This window comes from Eschscholzia californica, unplaced genomic scaffold, assembly GCF_041429995.1.
Source record: "Eschscholzia californica isolate CP2 unplaced genomic scaffold, dmEscCali1.0.p SCAF_3, whole genome shotgun sequence".
NCBI classification, from domain to species: Eukaryota; Viridiplantae; Streptophyta; class Magnoliopsida; order Ranunculales; family Papaveraceae; genus Eschscholzia; species Eschscholzia californica.
In genome coordinates this window covers 4,215,446-4,239,950 of record NW_028238420.1, presented here as the reverse complement: position 1 = coordinate 4,239,950, position 24,505 = coordinate 4,215,446, and the positions used below count along the sequence as shown (strand labels likewise).

At 36.9% G+C, this 24,505-nt stretch overlaps 2 protein-coding genes across 2 annotated transcripts in view; both read right to left on the bottom strand.

Annotated features, from left to right (window-relative positions):
- LOC147547809 (uncharacterized) overlaps positions 1-24,505 on the bottom strand; it is a 97,046-nt gene that overhangs the window by 10,753 nt on the left and 61,788 nt on the right. The window lies entirely within an intron of this gene.
- Positions 399-6,568, bottom strand: LOC147547819 (squalene synthase 2-like). The gene is made up of 13 exons (XM_086671331.1): positions 6,100-6,568; positions 4,428-4,470; positions 4,235-4,324; positions 3,421-3,496; positions 3,164-3,233; positions 2,885-3,028; positions 2,671-2,775; positions 2,407-2,553; positions 1,692-1,767; positions 1,518-1,606; positions 1,334-1,425; positions 1,193-1,238; positions 399-577 (listed from the first exon to the last, which is right to left on the bottom strand). Exons 1-13 carry the CDS (start codon positions 6,304-6,306, stop codon positions 524-526), a joined length of 1,239 nt encoding a protein of 412 aa, XP_086527457.1. The 5' UTR covers positions 6,307-6,568; the 3' UTR covers positions 399-523.

Sequence of the window (24,505 nt, the reverse complement as noted above, 5' to 3'; positions counted from 1 at the left end):
ATACTAAATCTTCGACGACCGAGAAATTTAACACTGCTCAAAAAACTATGAAAAATTTCTCTCACTCTTGCTCTCTCTCTCTAGCTCTCTAAAGAAGAGTTGTTGTTGCTTGTGTTGGTGTTTTGATTACAAAGCACTCAACCCCTATTTATATATATTATAAGCCAAAAAATTGGAAACTGCCTATTGAGCCAAAAAATTGGAAACCATCCCAATTTGGAAACTGCCTATTGCTGCCTCTTAAACCTCCTCTTCAATTTTTAGAAACTGCCTCTTACAAAAGGGCCAAACACCCTGAAGTTCTTGCCTGCAATGATAATGGCTAAATCTCTAGTTGGCTCATTCGTGTCTCTATCTTTGATCGTTACAGGCCTCTTGAAACTCGAGGAAAAAGAAGCGTTCCTCACGGCCACCACAAGCAATAGATTCTTCCCGTAGAAATTGTAAAATCATGTTTGGAACAATAATATTCAACATATATACTTATACAAATAAGAAGCATTTACTTCTAGTTTAGAGCAGATCACTTGGTTGAGAAAAACGCGACCAAGATTGCTAGTACAAGGAAGAGCATTATCTGCAAAAACAATTAATAATATGAGAAGGGTACATTTAGTTCTGATCACCAACATAAATTAAAGTTTGCAACACCTGCTCTGGAGTCTGGACAAGGTCCCGGTTGAGCACCAAAACGAGCTTTCCTCAACACAATCTACTATTGAGAAAGTTCATAGGGAGGTGGGGATTGAGCCCTAGGCCTAAGCAGACTCAAGTAGCAATGATCTTACTCGACCAGTTCATAATATAGATGTCAGTCGATGGGACGTTTATCTCAATCAGTCAATCCTTCCTAACGGAAAGGTACATTTGGTAAAGGAGAGAGGGGAGGTGCTAAAGGTGCCCATTATAATTGTTGTAGGCGCCCAAGTACACATAAGGCTTCCTCAAATTTTGGCTATAAAAGAGCGGCTACAACAATTATGATAAACTCTGATTAAGCATTTTCGAAGGGGAAACCAGATGGATTTTGTTGGCAGATATTTGATTAGGGTAAGATTTATTTTGAGCATTGGTTGTTATTTTTACCAATATGTTAGCAGACAGCATTGTCCCAACTGCAGGGCACGGGTTATACCTAGAATATATAATCCTTATTTATAGCATTCATGAGAAAAATTCAAGTAGTACTTACCAGAGTCGAATTGCATCCTGGCTGATTATTAACTATATACAAGCTCCTGAAGAATAAAAGGATGTGCGAGGATTTATTAGCGTGTATATAATCAGTCCCACTCTTTTACGCTAGAAATTAAGACTGAGAAACATCGCAAACCTTTGATTTAGCAAACCAGATTCCCTGCATATTCTCTGTACTGCTTCTACACGATTTAGTGTTTTTGTGGCATTTGGATCCTTCTTATCAATCTACGATCAAAATCACGGTGCTTTAAAGAGATTAAAATCTACTTGCACAAAGTACTGAAACTTTTTTTCGAAATGTATACTGAAACAGTTACCTTGGTCTTTAGTAAGTAAGAAAAATCGTAGAAAGCACCATAAACATCAGCCATGGTTTTTGTCCGGTCCATAATTTTAGCCGTTAGACCTAGAAAAAATCCATAACACAAGAAATTAATAGTAACTAAGTACTAAGTATAAGGCCACATTGTTACAGAGGATAGATTTCTTACCGGGCCTCAGTTTAACTACTCCTCTGAACACTTCAATGTTATTGTAGCATAACGCCAAGGTTCCTATTGCCACGATCTGGAATTATATAGAACAGAATCAGCACACCCCGTGAGAGAACCTATATATATATATATATATATTGATTAGAATGGAAATATCATATGGGAATAAGAGAAGAACAGACCAACTCATAATTGTGGATTACTAAAGAAAAATGATATGAACAATGCAAGAAAACGGTTTGGTCAAGTTTGTATGGATTAAATCACCCTTAGCTCACTAGTATGGAGCTCTTCGTACATCGTGTCAAAACCCTGTAATTGTTCTTGGTATAAATTGTCTGACACGGTGTATTTAACTCAAGGCCGGCATGAAGTCCAACTCAAGTAGTGTTTTTCTGCCTGGGTCAGATTTCAGATCATATGTTTTTGTTCGACTCAGAGTCCAGATGTTTGAGTCGACCGTATGGCTGGATCGAGTTGATTTTCCTTTTGATTCAGACAAGCCAGATGAGGAAAAAAAAAACAAATACCACCTTAATCTTACACCCATAGAAGCCATCAAGCCAAGACATCCCGGTAAAGTGACAGATTTTGAATACATAGATCCAGGATAATATATACAATAATATAAGTCCTTAGGAACAACTTAACTTGAATGGTGAAACTATAAATATAAACCAGTTTAGTCACTTCAGTGTGGAAAAATCGATACCTGAGGAATAGCACAAACTCGAAGTATCATTGGGTTCCGCAAATCGGACATACACTTTAGACAATCCTCTATGTGCAGCAAGGCATTGCTGACCATATCATTCAAGCACTGAACTGCTTTCGACGAGTTCTCTTCGTATTTCAAGTCCTATAATTCATGGATGCAAACTAAACAGAATAAGTCAACCTTAAATCGGCCATATAATTACTTTCTTGTATAAGTATAAAACTAGAATAGTTCATTAGACCCTGTGAAAACATGCACCTCCAATTTGTTGACATATTTACTCCATATTTCGCGAGGCCAAAACATGCGTGATTTAGGTATCTCGTTTATATCCTCCAGATAGTCTCGAATAATATTTGTTTTCTGCAATGTGGGGAGAATAACAATATGATCCGAGGGTTAGAACTGCCAGTATAGTTTGGAGTGGTGAAAAATGATAAGTTACTAATTCCTGTATTAAGAAAGAGATTACCTGAAGAAATAAGCCCATGGAGTTTGAGGGACTATCTGCAGCCAAATCCTCCAAATTGGCTGCATGGAAAAGTTTCGATAATCCTATCCCAACAAGTCCAGCCACATAATGGCAATACTCATCGTACTCGTCTACTGTTTCTACCTACAAAGTTTTACGATGTCGTTATTTTAACTAAGCAAGAAATAGTCATTGGAACTTGTTAATGTAGGCATCACAAGATTTTGTACGAATACGAGCATAGGAATATAAAATCTTGTATATTCATGCATTACCCACCTCCTTCAGTATAAATTTTGCCATTCCAGCACCCATTCTTTTGGTAACATCTTCAATTGCCTCTCGATATCTGCAAATTACCGGGAGACAGAAGTGTAAGATATTTCTCTGAAATTGTATAAAAATATAATGATCCTTGATCGTGAACAAGCTTAGAAAACTGAGCAGACTTTGTTTTAGTATAAATTACATAATACAGTCTGTGAGAACAGTCCAAGATGAGCAAAGAGTTTTCAATCACAGAGTTGGAAAATTACCCTTTCCCGAGCTCTAAAAATGCGGTGGAGACATGATGAAACTCGTCCATGAGAACTTTGTAGTTATCCATACCACCTATAGACAAAAATGAAGTCAGAACAAGTCAACTTACTTCCACAAAAAAGCGAATAACAAATAATGGCTTCTTCAAACATTTATATCAGTTTGCAGGTCACACGAATAAAATAGAATCTCGGAATTCTTTTGACACCTCATAGTTGAACAGGTTTTGCCACTAGGGGTGTTAAAATAGCACTATGGGTGGGCAAGCCCAAAAACCTGAAATTTGGGCTACTTGGACAAAAATACTAAAATGCACAAAAGTTACTACTCTCGAGCAGAAGTTGGGCAATGAGATCTCTAGTCCAAGCAATCAGAGGCAATCAAACGCATAAAGACCTTTTACTTATACATGTATGTGTATAAATACTCGGCAAGTTAGTTGAAGAATTTGTATAGGGTCTAGCCCATTCAAAAGTTGTCCTTTAAAGCAGTAAATTTCTTTGCAAAGCTTGAGCAACCAACAAAGTATATGAGATACCAGCTTGATAAAACATGGGCCGACCTTCTTCAAGTTTCTTGGCATCTCGATAAACTACATATCTATTTGGGCAAGCACAGGCAGAGCCTCTAAACCGCTTAACCTGCTTATGCAATCATGCCCACCACTGGAGGTAGCACTATCTCAAGTAAAAGCTGCCAAACCTCTATACTTAGTTAAATGTGTAGAATTGTGCTTATAAGATGGAAGTCGGTGCATAATAATATAATAGACAATGCGTATATGAAAACTAAGCTTTAGAGAATTCTTACACGAGAAGTGCCATTCGGGATTGTAAATGTGACGATGAAAAGCTCCTAAAATAGGTACCTTTACATCAGAAGCAATGCTTGTGTCATCCTCTGTATATGAAAGAAGAGGTGGATGAATGAGAATCAGATGAACGCATATAAAAGAAAAATTATAATCAGATGCAATTTATAAGGCAATGATAATGGGACTAACCAACGGTGTCAAGTGCTCTAAGAACCAAATAGAAAACGCAGACCTGGGAAAGGATATAAATCAAATGACATAGGTAAGAAACTAACTCTACTCAAAGGTCTTTAGAGTGGAAATACAACATAAACCCAAAAAATGACGCATCTACTAAATATTAACCTTCTCTAAATAATCAAACCGTGTTTCTCACTTACCAGTTAGAAATCTAAATAAACCATTTTCTTGGAGTAGACTGTAGAAGAACCAAAAGATTCTTTGTTTTCTTTTATAAGCAAACAAATGTGTTTTAGTTGCTTATTGCCTCTTATTTTAATGCGCATAAGAAGAAAACTGCAACAAACTCTTCTAAACCACATAGGAATGCTCATTTTTCCATAATGAAATCTCAATGTTTTGAAACTATGGTTCACATGTTGCCAGGTTACCAAGTAACTTTCACTTAGTGAGACAAAGAAGCAATATCCATGTAAAACTGGAGAGAATAGTATTAGGTCATTTAGATAAGATTTGATTTTGGGGCATAGAGATTCTTACGACTGCATCCTCACATGAAAGCTCAGACGTGATAGACCCAATGGTCAACATTTTCTACCAACAAAAAGCCATGTGTCAAGCTCAAAGAACTTCACACGCGAGGGAGAATTGAGAATAGTTCTACATGACAAAAAGAGTCTCTTGATCATGAATATAATATCAAGTCCTACGTCACTCACTGCATATTGGCATTTGAGTTTCTTTTACGCAACCGCTTTCATTGATATAACAAAGAGTTACAAAGATAGAGTCTACAGCTAGCTAAAAGAGACGTGATCAACCAGATCGACGCTCTGACTTGATCCACATCGTTAGGTTGTATCCAATCTAGAATAGAAGACTCCAATCACTCCTCACACGATGCTCACATGCAAAGGGTGCCTTAAACGCTCATGCACGTGTCGCAAACCACAGAAAGAGCTAAATCGCCTCTTTACTTAAACACTAATAAAGGTGAGCAAGAGGTTAAAAACCTTCCTATTTTTCTTTATTTCTTAGATGACCATGTACTAAAGCTAGTTAACTTCTTCCTATTTTATATCCCAATCTTCTTCTTGTTAATATCTCATTCATACGGAATCGGTTTTGTGCAATCCTAAGCTCGAAATTCAAGCTCTCGACGACACGAACGCAGTGGTGTACCAAGCTGATCGTTTTGATGGTTGGAGCCAACTTAAAGTGCATGATAAAAGGCCTAAGCTAAGAGTCCAATTCCAACAAAACCCCAAGTTTGATACTGATAAATGGAATAATATGGGTTTTTAGTTTGATGAACACACATACTAAAACTATGGAATTAAGCATAAACCCCATACCTGTGTGAGGTGGTTAAAGCGGGGACAATATCGATGACTGGTAAGGCTTGGGGCGTTACAAAGTGGTATCAGAGCCGAGGACGGCTCTTCGCTGAGGGTGGGGGATTGTAATAGTCCCACATTGCTCGCAAGAGTGTCCAGAGACTGGGCTATAGGTGTACACTCAAGCTTAGTAAGTACCGAGGTCTTTTGGGTAGGCTTGTGGTGCCTTCGCCAATGACAAAACCACCTTACCTGTGTAAGGTGGGCAACTGCTAAGGCTTGGGGCGTTACAAGTCAACACTAAAAGCAAATAACTTGAGTAAGAGAGAGAGAGAGAGTTTTACAGCATTGCGGATCTCGGGGGCTAGTTGATGAATAAGGAGAGCAAAACTTCGAGAAACCTTTCGAAGTATGGAATAACAAAAAGCCCAATGAGTTTGTGATTGAATCTGATTCTCTGCTTTTCCTGAAGCTATCTTTAGCTTCAAAAGTGGGTAAAGTTCATCTGGGTGTTTCAATAACTCTCCTACCAAGCTCACCATTCTTTTCATTTCCCCACCAAACACCCAAACAGATGATCCAAACAAGACTTCTTTCTGTTCTAGAGAGAGAAAATATTCCAGTTGCAAATGAGGATGGAAAATTTTCTTTCTCAAACGACGGGGGTGGTGGTGGTGGTGGTATAGTGAGTGATTCACCGACAAAATTAGCTTGAAGACCGAATTTCAATTGGGCGGTTGGATTCAGACCACTTTCTCTTCCTCGACGAAAACTCGTGATTGTGAGTCGTTGGATAGTGATTCACGCTTAGTTGACATTAATTTTGTGGGCTTCCTTGTTAAATAATTGAAGAAGAGAACGGATGGGTCATGTGAAGTTGTATGGACTCCTTCGAAGATCTAATTTTAGATTTTTGAATTAATTTTATTTTGAACCTCTCATTTACGATCAACTCACTGTTTCGGTCTCTAGATGTATCCAGGCTTCCCACTTAGACCCCATAAGTGCGTCTCGACTTATTATCTGGTCCCAAACTTTTTCTAACCTTCCAATTTTAACTTCATGGTTATTCTGTAATTTAATTTTTATTTTGTCCACCTCACACCAACTATTTCCACCTCATCTTCTTCAACATAAGAAGATCGTTAGAGAAGTTCACTGATCGACGACTTTCCCCGACGAGCTTTAATTTTGTATTTTGTTATCTTCTTCTTCCCAAACCTCTCATCTTTCCCACCTTCTTTCCCTTTCTATCTTCTATTTTTCTCTCTTCTCCTCCATCTATCTCTCTCCCCCTCCCTCTTCTTTTCTCTCCCTCCCTCCCCTCTTTTCTCCTCCTTCTAACTTCACAGTCGGAACATCGTACAGATTTAGGGGGAATCCAAATCCACACGCCCTCTTAGTTTGATATTCGTCTGAAATTTTCAGACGAAGAAGGGATCTAAATGTGGGGAAAGCCCTAGATCCAGACGACTGCCCGACGACCGAAACAAAGGAGTTAGAGGGGTGAATTAGAGGGAGGAGAGAGGCAAAAGGCGAGGGAGGACAAAGAGATATAGAACAAAATATAGAAAAAGAGAAGATAAAGATACAAAGAGGGTAGGGCAGATGAGAGCTTTGGAAAGAAGAAGACAAAAAATAAAAAATTAAAGGTCGCTGGGAAAAGTCGTCGACTGGTGACCTTCTCCGACGACCTTCTTATGTTGAAGAAGATGAGGTGGAAATAATTGGGACGAGGTGGACAAAATAATAAAAATAAATAAAAAATAAATTTCAGAAATGCCATAAGGGTAAAATTGGAAGGTTATGAAAGATTTTGGACCAAAGAGGAAGGCCAACCAATTGTGGGACCAAATAGGAAGCCCAGATACTTGTGAAACCCAAAACGTTAAGTTAGTCACAAATTGGGGGCTAAAATGAAATTAATCCTAAACTTTTTTAAGTTAAAAGGGCAAGTTATATTTTTTTCTTATAAAAATCAAATTTGTATTTCTTTTGGTATTGATTAAAAACTCAAATATTTGTATTTTGTTTAAAACTCCAATATTTTTTGGAAAGTTGTTGGAAGGTGTTGCAAGTTTACCTACTTATTAAGGCATGTTTTGTGCCTCTATAAGCTGCCCACTTTTTAGTGTAGGTGATTCCATTGAGACATACATGCAATTTAATTTAAGAAACGCTTTGTAGACGGTTCTCTCTGGATATTCAATCCGAGACAACAAGCATATTCTTGGACATATTCTAGTCTAAGGCCCAGCTTATCTATCAAACTAGACAGTTTGGAGTGATTCGAATCCGAGACCATTTAGGATTTTTCAGATCTGATAAACTCCATTATTACTTACAAATCACTCTATAGAATTTGAAACCAACTCAAAAACCGATAATAAACTTGTTCTAGTGATTTAGCCACTTCGAAATTTTTCAAATATTAAAAATAAATATATGATATTTCTTATTTATATTTGGGTCGGAAACGGATCAGGTCTTGGCTACCCGTGGGTACATTAGTTCCATCCTCGGGCATTCTAGGTACCATAAGGAATAATGGACTTCTTAGTTGGATAAAAACAAAAATATCTTGCGAAGGCTGGCACGGTAGTGAAAAGCGACGGGACATATAGGCTTCAGCCGACCCGAGTAATTGGCACAACCATCTTAAAGTATAGTCTCCGAACTCACTCTTGACAAGGTGTGAAGAACTTGATCAAATTCTAGTTAAATATGTTTTGTTACGTTAAAAGAAAGTTGAATAAGAGAGAATTGGTGTAAATTATCAGTGATTGCTGAAGATTCATAGGCGATTGTAGAATAGAAAAGGATCTTCGTTTCGGCTTCATATTTATGCTTGTGTCTCTCTCCTTTATTGCTTTGGTGCCGAAATACGAGAATAGAAAAGGATCTATTTCCGACCTTCATTTTTTGGGTTTTGGTATAGGAAGAGCATTTTTTAGCAAAGACAGTGCATTAGATAGGGAGAGCACTCTTTTTAGAATAGGGAGGGATAAACATTTTTCTTTAAATATCCCAAATTTATATTTTGGTCCCTCACATCAAACTATTTTGGACCAAAAGAAAGAGAAGAGAGTATCCTCCTGTTCGACTAAAAACCTTCGAGAGAGAAAAGAGAATTTTATTCGACCTAAAACCTTCGATCAAATCAAAGAGAGAGAAGAGAGATAAACATCATGAAAAGGAGAAAAGCCCTAAATCCGTTTGATTCTATAAAAAAGAGAGATATAGAGATAGAAACCTAAACCCTAGATGACTAACGCAACACTCATCTCCATAGAGAGTTTGTAATTCTTGTTATTGCTTGATTTCTCCATAGATTTTTAGAGTTTTAACACTAATTAAAGTAGTTTTTGAAGATTTCAAGTATCAATATTGCAATGAAGAATACAAACAAGGATGTAACTCGAAACTAAGACTATAGTGATGGTAAATTTCGCAAGTTTTTTAATACTAATGGTGATGTTGATAGTAGTGTAGATATTAGGGTTTTGGTTGTTTATGTGAGAGAAACTAAAAGTGAATAAAATATTAGATTTATTATTAATTTTTATCTAAGTCCTTCTTTTTGACACTATTTATTAAAGGATTATTTCCCTAATGGCCCCCAACTTTGTGACCAGCTTGCCGTTTGGCCCCCTACTATATGAGAAATACCCATATGGTCCCCTTCCGTTATAACACAGTTACTCTCTCTCCTCCATCTCATTTTATCTCTCTGCCACATCATTTGACCACGCCACATCATCATCTTCTCCGGCAGGGGTCGCCGGCAGGCCAAATTTCCGGCCGATGACCTTCAATTTTTTTATTTTTATTCTCTCTCTCTAAAAACTATTTTTTTTTTTTTTAACTCTCTCTCTCTCTACAGATCTAGAGAGAGCTCCATTGAAAGTCTGTTCACAGACCTCCAATGGGTCTGCAAACAGATCCATTGAAGGTCTGCCAACAGACCTTCAATGGATCAGCTCTCTCTCTAGATCTGTAGAGAGAGAGAGAATTTAAAAAAAAAATTAGTTTTTAGAGAGAGAGAGAATAAAAAAAAATTAAAAATTGGAGGTCGCCGGCCAGAAATTTGGCCGGCCGGCGACCCCTGTCGGAGAAGATGATGATGTGGCGTGGTCAAATGATGTGGCAGAGAGAAAATGAGATGGAAGAGAGAGAGAGTAACGGTGTTATAACGGAAGGGGGCTATATGGGTATTTCTCGTATAGTAGGGGGCCAAGCGGGAAGCTGGTCACAAAGTTGGGGGCCATTAGGGAAATAACCCTTTATTAAATGATCCTTATAACGCCCTCCTTAAACTAACTTGGTAAAGGAAGAGCAAATACATAAATTGACCTTTTTAACGCACTGTCTTTACTAAATAGTGTTCTTCCTATACCAAAAGCCTATTTTTTTGTTAGATAGTGAAGCTAAAGGAGGATAGGATAAAGTAGAGATGTAAAATCATCATGTTATTTAAGAGTTTAATTGTTTTCTCTTTTATTTCCTTGTGAGGGGTCATTTAGGTAAGGGAGTTAAAGCATATGACGAACATCACTACTCTTGATTGATTCCATTAATATTTGTATTTTTGAACAGAGTGGTTGAGTTCAGTTTTTTCTTCTTTTGTTCATTCTCTTACCAGACAGAATTGAGCAGAAATTTTGATTCCTATTGGTATTAGGAAGCACATTCCTAGCAGGGGCGAATCCTACATGTTACCTCCCAAAATATTGATTCTTGGCCCACTACTCACTAGTATAAATCCATGGATTGGCCATGCCGATGTCATAACTTACCAGTTAATGACATAGTCACTCTCCCACCATCTTCACAGTTCGAGCATCTTCATTATAACATATGACCTAGTGTGAGATTTAGAGAGGTTTAGAGAGAGAAGAGAGATTGAGTTTGAGAAGATGTGTTTATTATTATGATCAAATATCATTACAACTGAGTTTATATAGCTTGAGTAGAGAGAGAAAGAGTTGGAGGGAAAGTTTGTTATAACAAACTTTCTCTTCAGCTTAAAAGACAAAAATATCCCTCGTTATGGGCACTACCTACTTAAGCCGAGTTACACTCCCTTATTGTTACACTCTCATTACATCGTCTCTCTCTATCATCTCTATCATCTCTATTACTCCCCCTCAATCTGAACAAGAGACATCAGATTGGATAAGAGAGAAGTAAAGAGTGGGTTAGCCAAACCTTTGGTAAACACATCTGCAAGTTGAGAGGAAGAAGAAACATGATCAATCTGTAAAATGCCTGAGGTCACGAGCTCTCGAATGAAGTGATAATCGATTTCCACATGTTTGGTGCGAGCATGGAAGACAGGATTAGCAGCTAAGTGCTTAGCACCCATATTATCACAAAGCAATATGAAAGGATGAGTAATTGAGTATCCCAGTTCATCCATGACATAGGATATCCAAAGTAATTCAGAAGTAGCATTGGCCATTGCCTTATATTCAGCCTCTGTGCTCGATCGAGCCACAGTTGGTTGCTTCATATACACCTCTTCTTCCAAAATGCCATGAAGAAAGGCATTTGAAACATCTAATTGTTTAATTTCCCAAGAGTTTGAAACAGCTACAGTAAGAACAGCTCTAATTGTTGTAGCCTTCACCACAGGACTAAAAGTCTCTGTGTAATCTAATCCATCAACTTGATGAAAACCCTTAGCCACAAGTCTGGCTTTATACCTTTCGACAGACCCATCAGCCTTCAATTTAGTCTTAAAGACCCACTTACATCCCAACACATTTATAGAAGGAAGAACAGGAACAAGGGACCAAGTGTTATTTTTATGTAAAGCCTCTAATTCCTCATTCATTGCTTGACACCACTCAGGAGACTTAGAAGCCTGAGTATAAGAGGTGGGATCAATGGATTGATGTAAAAGAGTAACAAAAGCTTGTGGAAGTGGATGACATACTGTGTGATGTGATACAAATTCAGGAAGAAGTTTGGGTCTATGAATACCAGCTCTTGCTCTTGTGGTCATATGATGAATTGGTGCAGGAGCAAGAGGTACAGAGATAGGAAGTGAAGAAGATGAACTAGATTTCTCCACTTGTATGTACAGAATTGTCAAAAGTAACAGCATTGGTAGGAATAGAAGATATCTGTGGTAATGTAGAAGTGTTTAAAGAAGGGATAGGAAGTACAACCTGAGTAGAAGGTGCAGATGGAAGAGTACTTGAAGAAAGGAGGCTAAAATCCTCAAAAGGGAAAGAACCTTCATCAAACACAACATGTATAGAGACATAGAATTTTCCAGAATGAACATCAAGACACCTATATCCTTTGTAAAGAGGACTGAATCCAAGGAAAGCACACCTCACAGATTTAGGACTGAGCTTGTCCTTTCTTATTGCTCCCAAATGAGGATAACAAGCTGAGCCAAATACTTTAATAGCAGAATAATCAGGTGCTTTGTCAAATAGAACCTCAAAAGGTGATTTTCCATCTAAAATCTTAGTAGGTAATCTGTTGATGATATAAGAAGCATACTCAAAAGCATCAAACCAATATTCTTTAGGAATGGAAGCTTGAAAACACAAAGTATTTCCTATCTCTGTTATTTGTCTATTTCTTCTCTCAGCTTTCCCATTTTGCTGAGGAGTATATGGACAAGAAATTCTTAATGTAATGCCTGATTCATCAAGAAACTTCTTGAACTCTCCTTTTGTAAGTTCTGGAGCACCATCAGTCTGAAAAAGCTTAATCTTTGTAGATAACAAGTTTTCAGTGGTAAGTTTGAATTTCTTGAAGCAAGCTAAGCTGTCACTTTTGTATTTTAATGGATAAATCCACAAAAATCTGCTATAGTCATCCAAGAATAGAATATAGTATCGAAATCCAGTGGCTGATGATATAGGAGCAGGTCCCCATATGTCACAATGGACTAAATGAAGAGGAGCTGAAGTCACACTAGAAGATGACTCAAATGGCAGACATTTACTTTTGCCCAAAAGACATGAATCACACAGCTTAGATGGATCTTCAGATGTAAGCTGAATTAGATTCGACTTATGTAAGGTTTCAAGAACACCATGAGCAGTGTGTCCCAATCTTTGATGCCACAAAGATGGAGAAGCTACTAAATTAGCTGATAAAGCCTCAATTTGGTTAATGGACCATGGTGTAAATTCAATAGGATAAAGATTGTTAACCATTGGTCCTTCTAGCAAAGTAGATTGAGAAGCTAAGTCCTTAATATTATAACCCCAAGGAAAGAATTCTACTGAGCAATCATTGTCTTTAGTGAATTTTGAAATGGACAGTAGGTTCTTCCTAATACTTGGTACAAGTAAAATGTCATGAAGATCAAACTCTTGTGAGGCAGACATCATTTTGGAGCTACCAGTACTAGCAATACTAATGGTGTTACCACTACCAACCATTACTGATTCACTACCAAGATAAGGAGTAGAGTGTGTAAGTACCTTTGAGTCATGTGTCATATGACTTGATGCTCCTGTGTCTGCTATCCAGGACTTTGAGTTAGGTGAAGAAAGTATACCAGCAGTAAGACCTTCTTCTGTTACAGCAATATGACACTCCTCTTGAGATGGATCAGAATCACCATCAATTTGAGGAGATTTTGATGATTCTCCAATATGAAGTCCAGCAAATGAGGGTGAATCTGAAGGTCTAGAAGGAGGAGCATATCGAAATCTACATTTGCTAGCCTTATGACCCCATTCGTGACATATTCCACAAGGAATGCTAGAGAAATCAAAGTTCTCAGCTTTTTGGTTATGAAGTGGATGTTGTGTTTCAGATGTTTGAGGCTTTGTTTGAGAAGAGTTTCTTGATTTTACTTGATTTGATGTCTGAGTTCGATCTGAATTGTATCTAGTATAGCCTGGTTTTGAGTAATTTGACTTGTTTTGGTTATAATTGTTCTTTTGATTATATGTGGATGGTTTATGATAATCTGAGTTCTTCACATAATAGGCAGATTGTTCATCAAACTTCTCTTGAGCAGATAGCCATTGCTCATGGTGAAGAAGACGAGATCTAAGTTCAGGAAAGTTTATTCTAGTTGTTATATTATCAATAGCAACAATAAATTGACTATAATCCTTTCCTAATCCAGCTAAAACGATTCTAATTATCTCCTTTTCAGAAATCTTATCATTAACAGCAATTAAGGAATCAGATAAAGATTTGATTTTTCGTAAATACTCACTAATTGTAGCTGATCCTTTCCTTGTATTTTGAATCTCTCTTCGAAGAAGATCTTGCTTAGCTTCGAATTCTTCTGCATAAACAGTATTCAAATACTCCCAAATTTGTTGAGAAGTCTTCAATCCAAGCACATCTAAAGAAATAGATCTAGAAAAAGTAGCTTTTAGACAAGATTTAACAAAGTTATCTTGCTTTCTCCAGATCTGATAAGCTGGATTTAGAATTTCTCTATCATTTTCATAGATCGAAGCTTCTGGTTCAGTTATAGATCCATCGACATAGCCAATTAGATCATTACTGATCAAGATGGTTTCGAATTGATCTCTCCAAAGCAAAAAATTTGTTTCATCAAGCTTTTCTGCTATGAAATTTGTAACATTAAAGGATGGAAGATGATTTGAATTAGAAGATGAAGAAGGATTTGAGTGTGAGCTTGTTTCCTCCATTGTTAGGTTCGAAGAAACCCTAGAGCTCTGATACCATGTGAGATTTAGAGAGGTTTAGAGAGAGAAGAGAGATTGAGTTTGAGAAGATGTGTTTATTATTATGATCAAATATCATTACAACTGAGTTTATATAGCTTGAGTAGAGAGAGAAATAGTTGGAGGGAAAGTTTGTTATAACAAACTTTCTCTTCAGCTTAAAAGACAAAAATATCCCTCGTTATGGGCACTACCTACTTAAGCCGAGTTACACTCCCTTATTGTTACACTCTCATTACATCGTCTCTCTCTATCATCTCTATCATCTCTATTACCTAGGCTTTGGGGCATCCTCCACAATGCCAGTGGCATCCAAAACTTTTGGTGGAAAAGTTTTTGGCAGGACTTCTTCACCACCTCTTTTTTCGTGAAGGCAATGGTCACCGACTGTAAGCAAGAGTATATGGCTAAACAGTGAAGAAGAAGGAAGATGAAGTAAACGACTTTAACTAACTCTCGATATGGGCGCTCTCACTCTTAATCTGCGGCACTCAGTTCTATACAAAGAAGCACACGAGAAGAGGGTGCTAATAACCACAAGTGTTAAGTCTAACAAATCAAAGATTAGTTAGTTAAGTTCTGTTAGGTTTTACTTTCTCTCTCTAAACTGATTTACCTTTTCTGTTTTCAATTTCTCTAAACTTTGATAAGTATATAAGTGAGATATCATTGTAATTGGATTGATATTGAGTTGAGAAGTTAATGAGAAATACATCTTCAAGAAACTCATCGTTTACATGGTATCAGAGCCAAAACCCTAAAATCGATTTTCAATATCAAATTGAAATCAAGAACAACGAAGGGAGCTGATCTTCTGTAAATCAAAGAATCAGAGATATAGTCTTCATCATCATCATCAACAAAACAACTTCAACCATTGAAAGATGAATTCGAATCAAAATCAGGTAGCTTATAATCCAAATCTTACAAATTTGATTTCTGCTAGACTAGATGGTTCGAACTTTCTGGTTTGGAAAGATCAGGTAGAAAATGCCCTGATTGGAAACGACCTAGTGTGCTACATTGATGGCACCTATAGTGAACCCCCTCAGTTAATTGTGGTGGATGGAAGAGATATAGCTAACCCAGCTTATCTCCAATGGCGGAAAACTGATAGTTTTGTGAAATCTTGCATAAAAGCAACAATTACGCATTCAATTGCTTCTGATATTCTAGGGTTAAAGACTTCTAGAGATATATGGTGTTATTTAGAAATGGTGTTTCTTCAAGAATTTGAGGCACAAAAGTCATCACTAAGAAATAAGCTTCAAAACTTCAAAAAGGGGTCATCTTCTATATCTGAGTACTTGAGTAAAATTAAAAATCTTGCTGATTCACTTGTAGCTGTGAATGATAAAGTGAGTGAATCTGAATTAACAAGAATAGTTCTTCAAGGATTAGGTAAAGAATACTCTCAATTTGTAATCACTATACAAAATAGAGATGGGGCTCTAACCTTTGGAGAGTTAAGAAGCAGACTAACTCACCATGAACAATGGTTGAAAGAGCAAGAATCAAATGATGATCCAAGTGAATCATACTTTGTGAAGAAATTAAACAAGAACATTACAAGATCATCACCCATGAGATTCTCTAATCAAAGTCAAAATGTTGAATATGGTAAATCATCTTTCAGACCCAATGTGAGGTCTTCTCCTCAGACAAGAAATGCTTTCTATGATTTCACAACAGTACCTTGTGGGATATGCTATAAGTGGGGCCATACAGCTAGACAGTGTAGATTGAGATTCAAAGACTTCTCCTCAGAAGCTTCAAAGTCAGCCAACAGGAACTTTGCTAATCTTCACCTTCAAGAAATTGAAGATGAAGAAGAAGAGGAAGAAGAATTGGATTCTCAAGAAATAGAAGAAGAACAAGCTCATTATGGGGCTGAGATAGAAGAGCACACACAAACTAATGAGAAAGCTCATCTATCTTTGAAAATTAAGGATAAGAGTTGGATAGCTGACACAGGAGCAACAAGCCACATGACCCATACTCAAGAGAATTTAGATCATGTCACTCCTTATCAAGGTACAAATGGAGTTATGATTGGAGATGGTAAATGTCTAAACATTGTTAGCACAGGTCCAGCAAATTTGGTCACTGGTTCAAATACCTTTCATCTAAAAAAGGTTCTTCATGTCCCAACTATTCAAAAGAACCTACTGTCCATTTCGAAATTCACAAAAGATAACTTTTGTAGTGTAGAATTTCTTCCATGGGGCTTTCTAATCAGAGATCTATGGTCCAAAAATGTCCTAGGAGAAGGTCCAATGGTACATAATTTGTATAGCATAAATTTTGAAATGGATCCCTATGTTATACCCAAAGAAGATGTGGAAATGGCTTGTTTAGCAAGAGGGACTGCTGAAACATGGCACAATAGGTTGGGACATGCATCCCAAGAGGTCATTTTACTATTAGATAGAGAGAAGAGAATCAAGATTACATCTAAAAACTTTAAAGCTGTCTGCTCCTCCTGTCAATTGGGAAAAAGTCACAGACTTCCTTTTCCCACATCAGAAAGCTCTACCAATGCTCCTCTTCAGTTGGTGCACTGTGATATCTGGGGTCCAGCACCTGTACAAACAAAGACAGGTATTAGATATTACATCCTGTTCCTTGATGATTATAGCAGGTTCTTTTGGGTTTATCCCATGAAGCTTAGATCAGAAAGCTTGAAATGCTTTCAACATTTTCAAACACAAAATGAAAAGCTATTCTCTTTGCCCATCAAGCAATTTCAGAGTGATGGTGCACCTGAACTTAGCAAAGGGGAGTTTCACTCTCATCTCACAAGATGTGGAATTATCTTTAGAAGCTCATGCCCATACACACCTGAGCAAAATGGTAGAGCAGAGAGGAAGAATAGGCAAATTACATCTGTGGGTAATACTCTATTGTTTCAAGCTTCTATGCCTAAGGAGTTTTGGTTTCATGCTTATGCTACTGCAACTTACATCATTAACAGAACTCCAAGTAAGCTTCTCTCTTACAAAACACCATATGAATTACTTTTTGGTAAGCCTCCTGACTATACTATGATTAGAGTGTTTGGGTCACTTTGCTATCCCTATTTAGGAAATACTAAGAATGATAAACTCAGTCCAAAATCATCAAAGTGCATATTCATTGGCTATAGTCCTACTCACAAAGGATATAAGTGTCTAGATATTGAGACTAGAAAGGAGTATGTCTCAAGACATGTCATATTTGATGAATTTACCTTTCCATATGCCACTGAAAAACCTTCTTCTCCTTCAAGTTCAGAGAGGGACATTTCTCTGCCCTATCAAACTTTTCAATTACCCTCTCTTCCAGCTAATGTGGATATGTCTGTTCCCTCTTATCACTCGACATATTCATTAGATGATCAGGTTTATCCTTCTTCTTCTTCTAGTAGTTCCACCACAGAACCCATCATAACTTCTAATCCTGAACATAATCCATCTCTCACCACACAATCTCAGGAGGAAGAGTCTCCTGCACATGATCCTATACCTATTCCTAACTCACACCATATGCAAACAAGACTAAAAAGTGGTATTATTAGGCCAAAAACCATTCCAGACCATGTAGCTCATTTCTCTACTCCTCATGCTTTTACTTCTGTTCACAACCCTATTATACCTTCTATAGAAGAACCATCTAATTATAAAACAGCTATTAAGGATCCAAACTGGAAGAAGGCAATGGAAGAAGAGTTTCAGGCCTTGCTGAAAAATGAGACATGGTCCCTCATACCCAAACATCCAGACATGAATGTTCTTGGATGTAAATGGGTTTTCAAAGTAAAATATAATTCAGATGGCACTTTACAGAGATACAAGGCTAGGCTTGTGGCTCAAGGTTATAATCAGCAAGAGGGACTTGACTATATGGAGACATTTAGCCCAGTGGTGAAGATTCAAGCTGTTAGAGTGGTTCTTACCCTGGCTATTTCTAAAAATTGGCCTATTCATCAGCTAGATGTTTCAAATGCCTTTCTTCATGGGCATCTAAGTGAAACAGTCTATATGAAGCAACCACCAGGTTTTGCAAATCCCAACTGTCCTGAGTTTGTGTGTCACCTCCACAAAGCTCTTTATGGGCTCAAACAAGCTCCTCGAGCTTGGTTCACAAGAATTGCCACCTACCTTCAAAATTGGGGATTTCTGAAAAGTGCATCTGATACCTCTATGTTTGTTTTTCAATCTTCTAGTCATATGATGATTCTCCTTCTCTATGTGGATGATATCATCCTTACTGGTTCTTCTCTAGCCTTACTTGATAGGTTACTTTCTGCCTTGGCTAAAGAGTTTGCTATGAAAAAGCTTGGAAATCTCCATTATTTTTTGGGCATAGAGGTGAAGAGAACAACTTCCTCTTTACTTCTTTCTCAAACTAAGTATTCACTGGAGCTCTTGGATAAGTCAGGTCTTTCTGACTCCAAACCTAGTTTGGTTCCCATTTCAGTTGGCAAGAGAGTGTCTGAGCTTGATGGATCACTAATAGACAATCCAATATTTTTCAGAAGTATGGTTGGGGGATTGCAGTATGTCACTTTGACTAGGCCTGATTTGACTTATAGTGTTAATTATCTGTCCCAATTTATGCATGAGCCACGAACAACACATTTGGTTCTTCTCAAAAAGGTCCTGAGATACTTGAAAGGGACAATTGGAGCAGGTATAACCATTAAATCAGGAGATGTTTCTAGTTTAAGAGGTTTTTCTGATTCTGACTGGGGAGGATGTCCTGACACTAGAAGGTCTACCAGTGGATATTGTGTCTTTCTTGGTTCTTCCTTGGTGTCATGGTCCTCTAAGAAGCAAGCTACTGTCTCTAGGTCATCTACTGAAGCTGAATATAGAGCTCTGTCTATGGCCACATCTGAGCTTTTGTGGTTGTCTTATCTACTTGAAGAACTTGGGATTAAAGTCACTATACCTTTTACTCTCTCCTGTGACAACATGGGAGCAAAATATCTTGCTTCAAATCCAGTATTTCATGCTCGAACCAAGCACATAGAGATTGATTATCATTTCATCCGAGATCTTGTGCTAAATTCGACTTTGGAAATCAAATTTGTAGCATCCGAAGCTAATCTTGCTGATATCTTTACAAAGGGTATTCTCTCCTCTCCATTTGATTTCTTTAGGAGCAAACTCATGTTTCTTCCCACACAGAATCATTCGTTTGAGGGGGGCTGTAAGCAAGAGTATATGGCTGAACAGTGAAGAAGAAGGAAGATGAAGTAAACGACTTTAACTAACTCTCGATATGGGCGCTCTCACTCTTAATCTGCGGCACTCAGTTCTATACAAAGAAGCACACGAGAAGAGGGTGCTAATAACCACAAGTGTTAAGTCTAACAAATCAAAGATTAGTTAGTTAAGTTCTGTTAGGTTTTACTTTCTCTCTCTAAACTGATTTACCTTTTCTGTTTTCGATTTCTCTAAACTTTGATAAGTATATAAGTGAGATATCATTGTAATTGGATTGATATTGAGTTGAGAAGTTAATGAGAAATACATCTTCAAGAAACTCATCGTTTACACCGACCCTTAAATGTTTTCTTTTCAGATCTTCTTCTCATCCTGCCCTCTCCAACCACCACAAGATCTCTCTTTCTCTCTCTCATTGTTTTCTATGAAACATTCCTTGAGTGTTTGTTGTGGGGTCTTACACGATTGAAACGTTTCCCCTTTGTCTTAGTCGAACGAAGTTCCGGCGAAGGAACTCCTCTCCTCGCGTGGAACACTGAGAAAGGAGGGAGGGAGGGAAGACGGTGGTAGAGAGAGAGAGGGAGGGAAGAGGATGGTAGAGAGAGAGAGAGAGAGAGAGTGTGAGTGAGGGAGGGAAGACGGTGGTAGAGAGAGAGAAGACGAAGATTACGGAGCAATGTTTAATGAAGTTAACTTTTGGACTAAAAAATAAATATGCCTCTGAATTAATATTTATTGACTAAATCTTTATTCTTCGGAGAATTTTTTTTATTCCCCAGAGCCGCGGCCTTTTAGATATGTGTTATATAATGTTGAAAACACAATCATTGTTATTTTATACTGTGAAAACATATGTAAGTTACAGTCATTTGTTTTACACTGTGAACATGTTTCAACAACAAACTACTGCTTTGTTAAAAAAGATAAACATGCTTCAACATAAAAATGTAATTTTATTTAACATATTAAACAAATTACTGTTTGTTTTCACCCAAGTAATGTCGGTCGCCAAACTACTACTTGCAAGTTTACATTCTGATAAACACAAATTAATCTGTATGCTTCAACAACAAAATGAAGCAATTATATTTTTAATCAAGATCGAACAAGCAGGCACGCCCCTGACTTTTGGGAGGCCTTAGGCGAACGTATCGACGGGGGACCCTACACTTTAGTCGAAAAAATATACAATTTGACATTTTTTTTTATAACATTTATAGTTATTAAATTTATACATGAACACAAATATTACTTAAACGCCGATCTTCTTGCATTTTTCGATGCAAAATCACTAATCGGATTTGTGTAGTCAATATTCTCAGCTAATTCATGTTCAATAGATAACAAAGCTAATCCATTTACTATTTCTCGAGACATGGTAGATCGCAAGTAAGACTTGATTAACTTCAAATTTGAAAAACTTCTCTCAGCAGAAACCAAAGTAACCGAAATGGTCAAAGGAATTCTATAATCGATTCACACATTCAGACACCCTTCCGTCAATTTCAAATACTCTAACACTTCAATTGGTCTTTTAACATTGTCTGGCAAAACCCCCTTTAAAACTTTCTGTTCAGAATACAAATCACCTCCATCAATGTCGGCGTGTTGTTCATCCTTATGAGAGCTTTCTAAATTGGTGCAACAGACCTTTAAACTATCATTGTCCAACTTCTTTAAATTAAATAAAAACCAAAAAATGTTTGCATATACTTGAAACTGTTCAAACCTAATTTTAATAGATGAAATCAAAATCAAGTTAAACTGGAAAGAGATCCGTGAGAGAAGAAAAGAACCTGGAGACCAGCTCGAAAAGAACGAGAGACGGGTTTCTTTTTTTCCTTATCTTTGTTTGCTTTCCCCCTTTTCCCTGTAAAAAAAATTCACAACTGTAAGAACCCTAACTGTTAGAGAGGGAGACCGAGAATTTTAGAAAATCATGATTTCAGAAAAATCAGGGTCAGATAGAGAAGATGAGAGAGAGAAAAAAAAAATCTTACCAGGATAGAACCCTAACTGCGAGAGAGGGAGACCGAGATTTCTTGTGCGATCGGATGATGGTTTCACGGTCAGAAAGAGAAGACGAGAGAGAGAAAACGAAATAGTTAGTACTAATTTAGGTCTTTCACATTTATCACAACCCTACTGAGGAGGGTCGTTATAATAAGCACCTTTTGTAACGGGATAAAGGCCGTTATAATTGTTTTGCCACCAGCGCCACCGTGGCGACATTATTTCGGTTTTTGTAACGACGTTTATTTTCAAACGCCGTTATAAAACCCCAATTAATTTTTTTGGGTTAGTTGTAACGACTTTACTGAACGGGGCCGTTATAATAGGTTTGTTGTAACGGCTTCCGTGGCAGCCGTTACAATAAATCGTTACATAAACTCCGAAATTTTGTAGTGATAGCTTGATCAACAACATGCAAAAAGTAGTTGACTCGAAATAACTTTTCAAGTGTAAATGTGTGATAAATCCTTGTAGAGATTCTAAAGAATGAAATAGAAATGTCAGATTAAAAATTGAAGAGAAATTAGAGAAAAAACTAAATTATAAAATTATGTATTTAATTGAAGATTTAATGTGTCTTTTAGGCTTCCAGTAGATTTGAGTAAGCTTTGTTATTTGGTATATACATTTTTACTTTTAGTGCCTATTTCTAAAGGAAAAGATTATTTAAAAAATAATGTAAGTTGTAGGAGTCAAACACTTGACCTTAAGTTCACGGATCAACTATTCTACCACCTCTACTACCCAAACAAATTTGATATATAAGTGCATAAAATAATACATATAACGATACCATCAATATATATAATATTTTATAAATTAGGGGCCCTTAAATTTGGGAGCCTTGTGCGAACAAGTTACAATATATACATCTATGTGTACATATATATATATATATATATGTATATTTCGGATACTAAGGAAAACAAGAGCTATAATCTAAAGAGAAAATCACTTTGTTTGGGTCAAAAAAGAAATACGATGGACTTATATGCATGCATTACTTAGAGCATCCCCAACGGTCCTCCATAACGCCATTATCTGGCGTTATGGTGGGGTTGGGGAACCCAACAACCCTGGAGATCACCATTAATCTCCAGGGCTGTGAACAGTACACGGCCATATCTGGCCCGCTACTGTTCCCCCTCACCAAAATGGTGAGATGGTGGGCTCCATGGTTTTTAATATATAATTCATCCTCTTTTGAATTATTCTTTCCCATTTAGTTCCTTTATTTATTTTAGTGTTTGTATTTGGTCCCATAAAATATTTCTGTTTGGTCCCCATAAAATAATAAAATGTCGTAATGATCTTAATTTGTATTTTAAATCTTATAATTCTAATTACTATTTTAATAAATTATTTGTCATCTTATTTTACTAAAAAAAATGAGTATTAAAAATGATAAAAATGAAATCTAGTCTGATGAATAGTGATTTGGTGGGAGTTTTGGTGTTTGCCTTTCGGTTCAAGAATTTGAAAACACCAAATGATTTGGTAAAGATTCCTTTTTGGTGACTAATTTGGTACTAACCATTAGGGATGCTCTTACAGCCTTACAGGTGGTGTATTGTTTTTTTCCCCATTTGGCTTCTCATCGTCAACAAAAAAAAAAAAATCGTAACAACACCAGTTAAATTCAAGAAGTGGGGAAAGCAAAACTATACTATACTTTATTGAAATTGGACACTAATATGATATTTTGTTTTAGAGTTGTCATCATCAATCGGCTGGCTGGGACAAAGAAACGGAAAGCATATATTAATTTAAAATGGTCATTATGAACTTAAATTGTTTGAGAATATATAGTTCGAATATAATGTATACAGTCAATGAACTAGCTCAATCATAGTTTAATTTTCAGCCTCCCATTAGAATTCGGAGTATTTAATCCAATATATGTCAAATTTGTGAGACACACTTTGAAACTATAGAACATGCATTATTACATTGTGAACATGCTCGGCGGGTATGGTTTTTCTTTAACATTCAATCGGAAAACATTATATCCATCTCAGAATGGATCACTATTTGGAAACCAACATTGAAAAACAACAACATTATTCATACGCAATTGTGTCTAATTATTCTTTGGAATATCTGGAAAGCTAGATGTAAGGCTCAATTTCAAAATACTAACATAGTAATTCAGAATAAAATTGATGCAATTCAAAATTATCCAAAATTTCGCCTTATGAAGAATCATGATGCAACACAACAGGTTCATAAATCATTAGATCAATGGCAACCACTTCCTCATGATCATTACAAAATCAATGTCGATGTCTCATTTCAAACTTATACCAAACCTATAGGTATGGTGATATGGGATCACAATTCTCGTACTCTAAATACTCGTTTCAAAAGATCTCGAGCACGAAACAGTGAAGAAGGAGAAGCAAAATCCATTGTAGAAGCTATGAAGTGGGCATGACCGTTGGATCTAGACAACATCATCATTGAAGAAGATAACCAGTTTGTTATCAAACAGTTAACACAAAACAAATCCAATATACATTTGACTTCACAGGCTGTGCTGACAGAAATACGAAATTCGAGGACACCCTTCAATAATATCACTTTCAAGCATTCAATAGAAAGCATAACTGGTTCGCGCATAATCTGGCAAAATCAGCTCTGCAGGGATTTGATTCTTAGTTTGTTTCTTCTGTTTTCCCTGGTCAACAAAAAAAAAATTAGAATTCGGATTCTTTTTTAGCTTTGAAAATATGTTCGACCTTGAAATGGTATCAAGATCCATATATTCTTATGTTTCAAAATTAAGCAGTTCATGTATTTCCTCTCTATTATCTTAATTTTGCTCGCCTGAGTATAACTAATCTAAA

Coding starts and splice junctions, on each gene's coding strand:
- LOC147547819 (XM_086671331.1), bottom strand. CDS start 6,306: ATGAAAAGAATGGTGAGCTTGGTAGGAGAGTTATTGAAACACCCAGAT. Junction 3,234..3,420: donor TTTTTAGAGCTCGGGAAAGG/GTAATTTTCCAA, acceptor GGTAATTTGCAG/ATATCGAGAGGCAATTGAAG. Junction 1,239..1,333: donor TCTGGTTTGCTAAATCAAAG/GTTTGCGATGTT, acceptor TTTATTCTTCAG/GAGCTTGTATATAGTTAATA.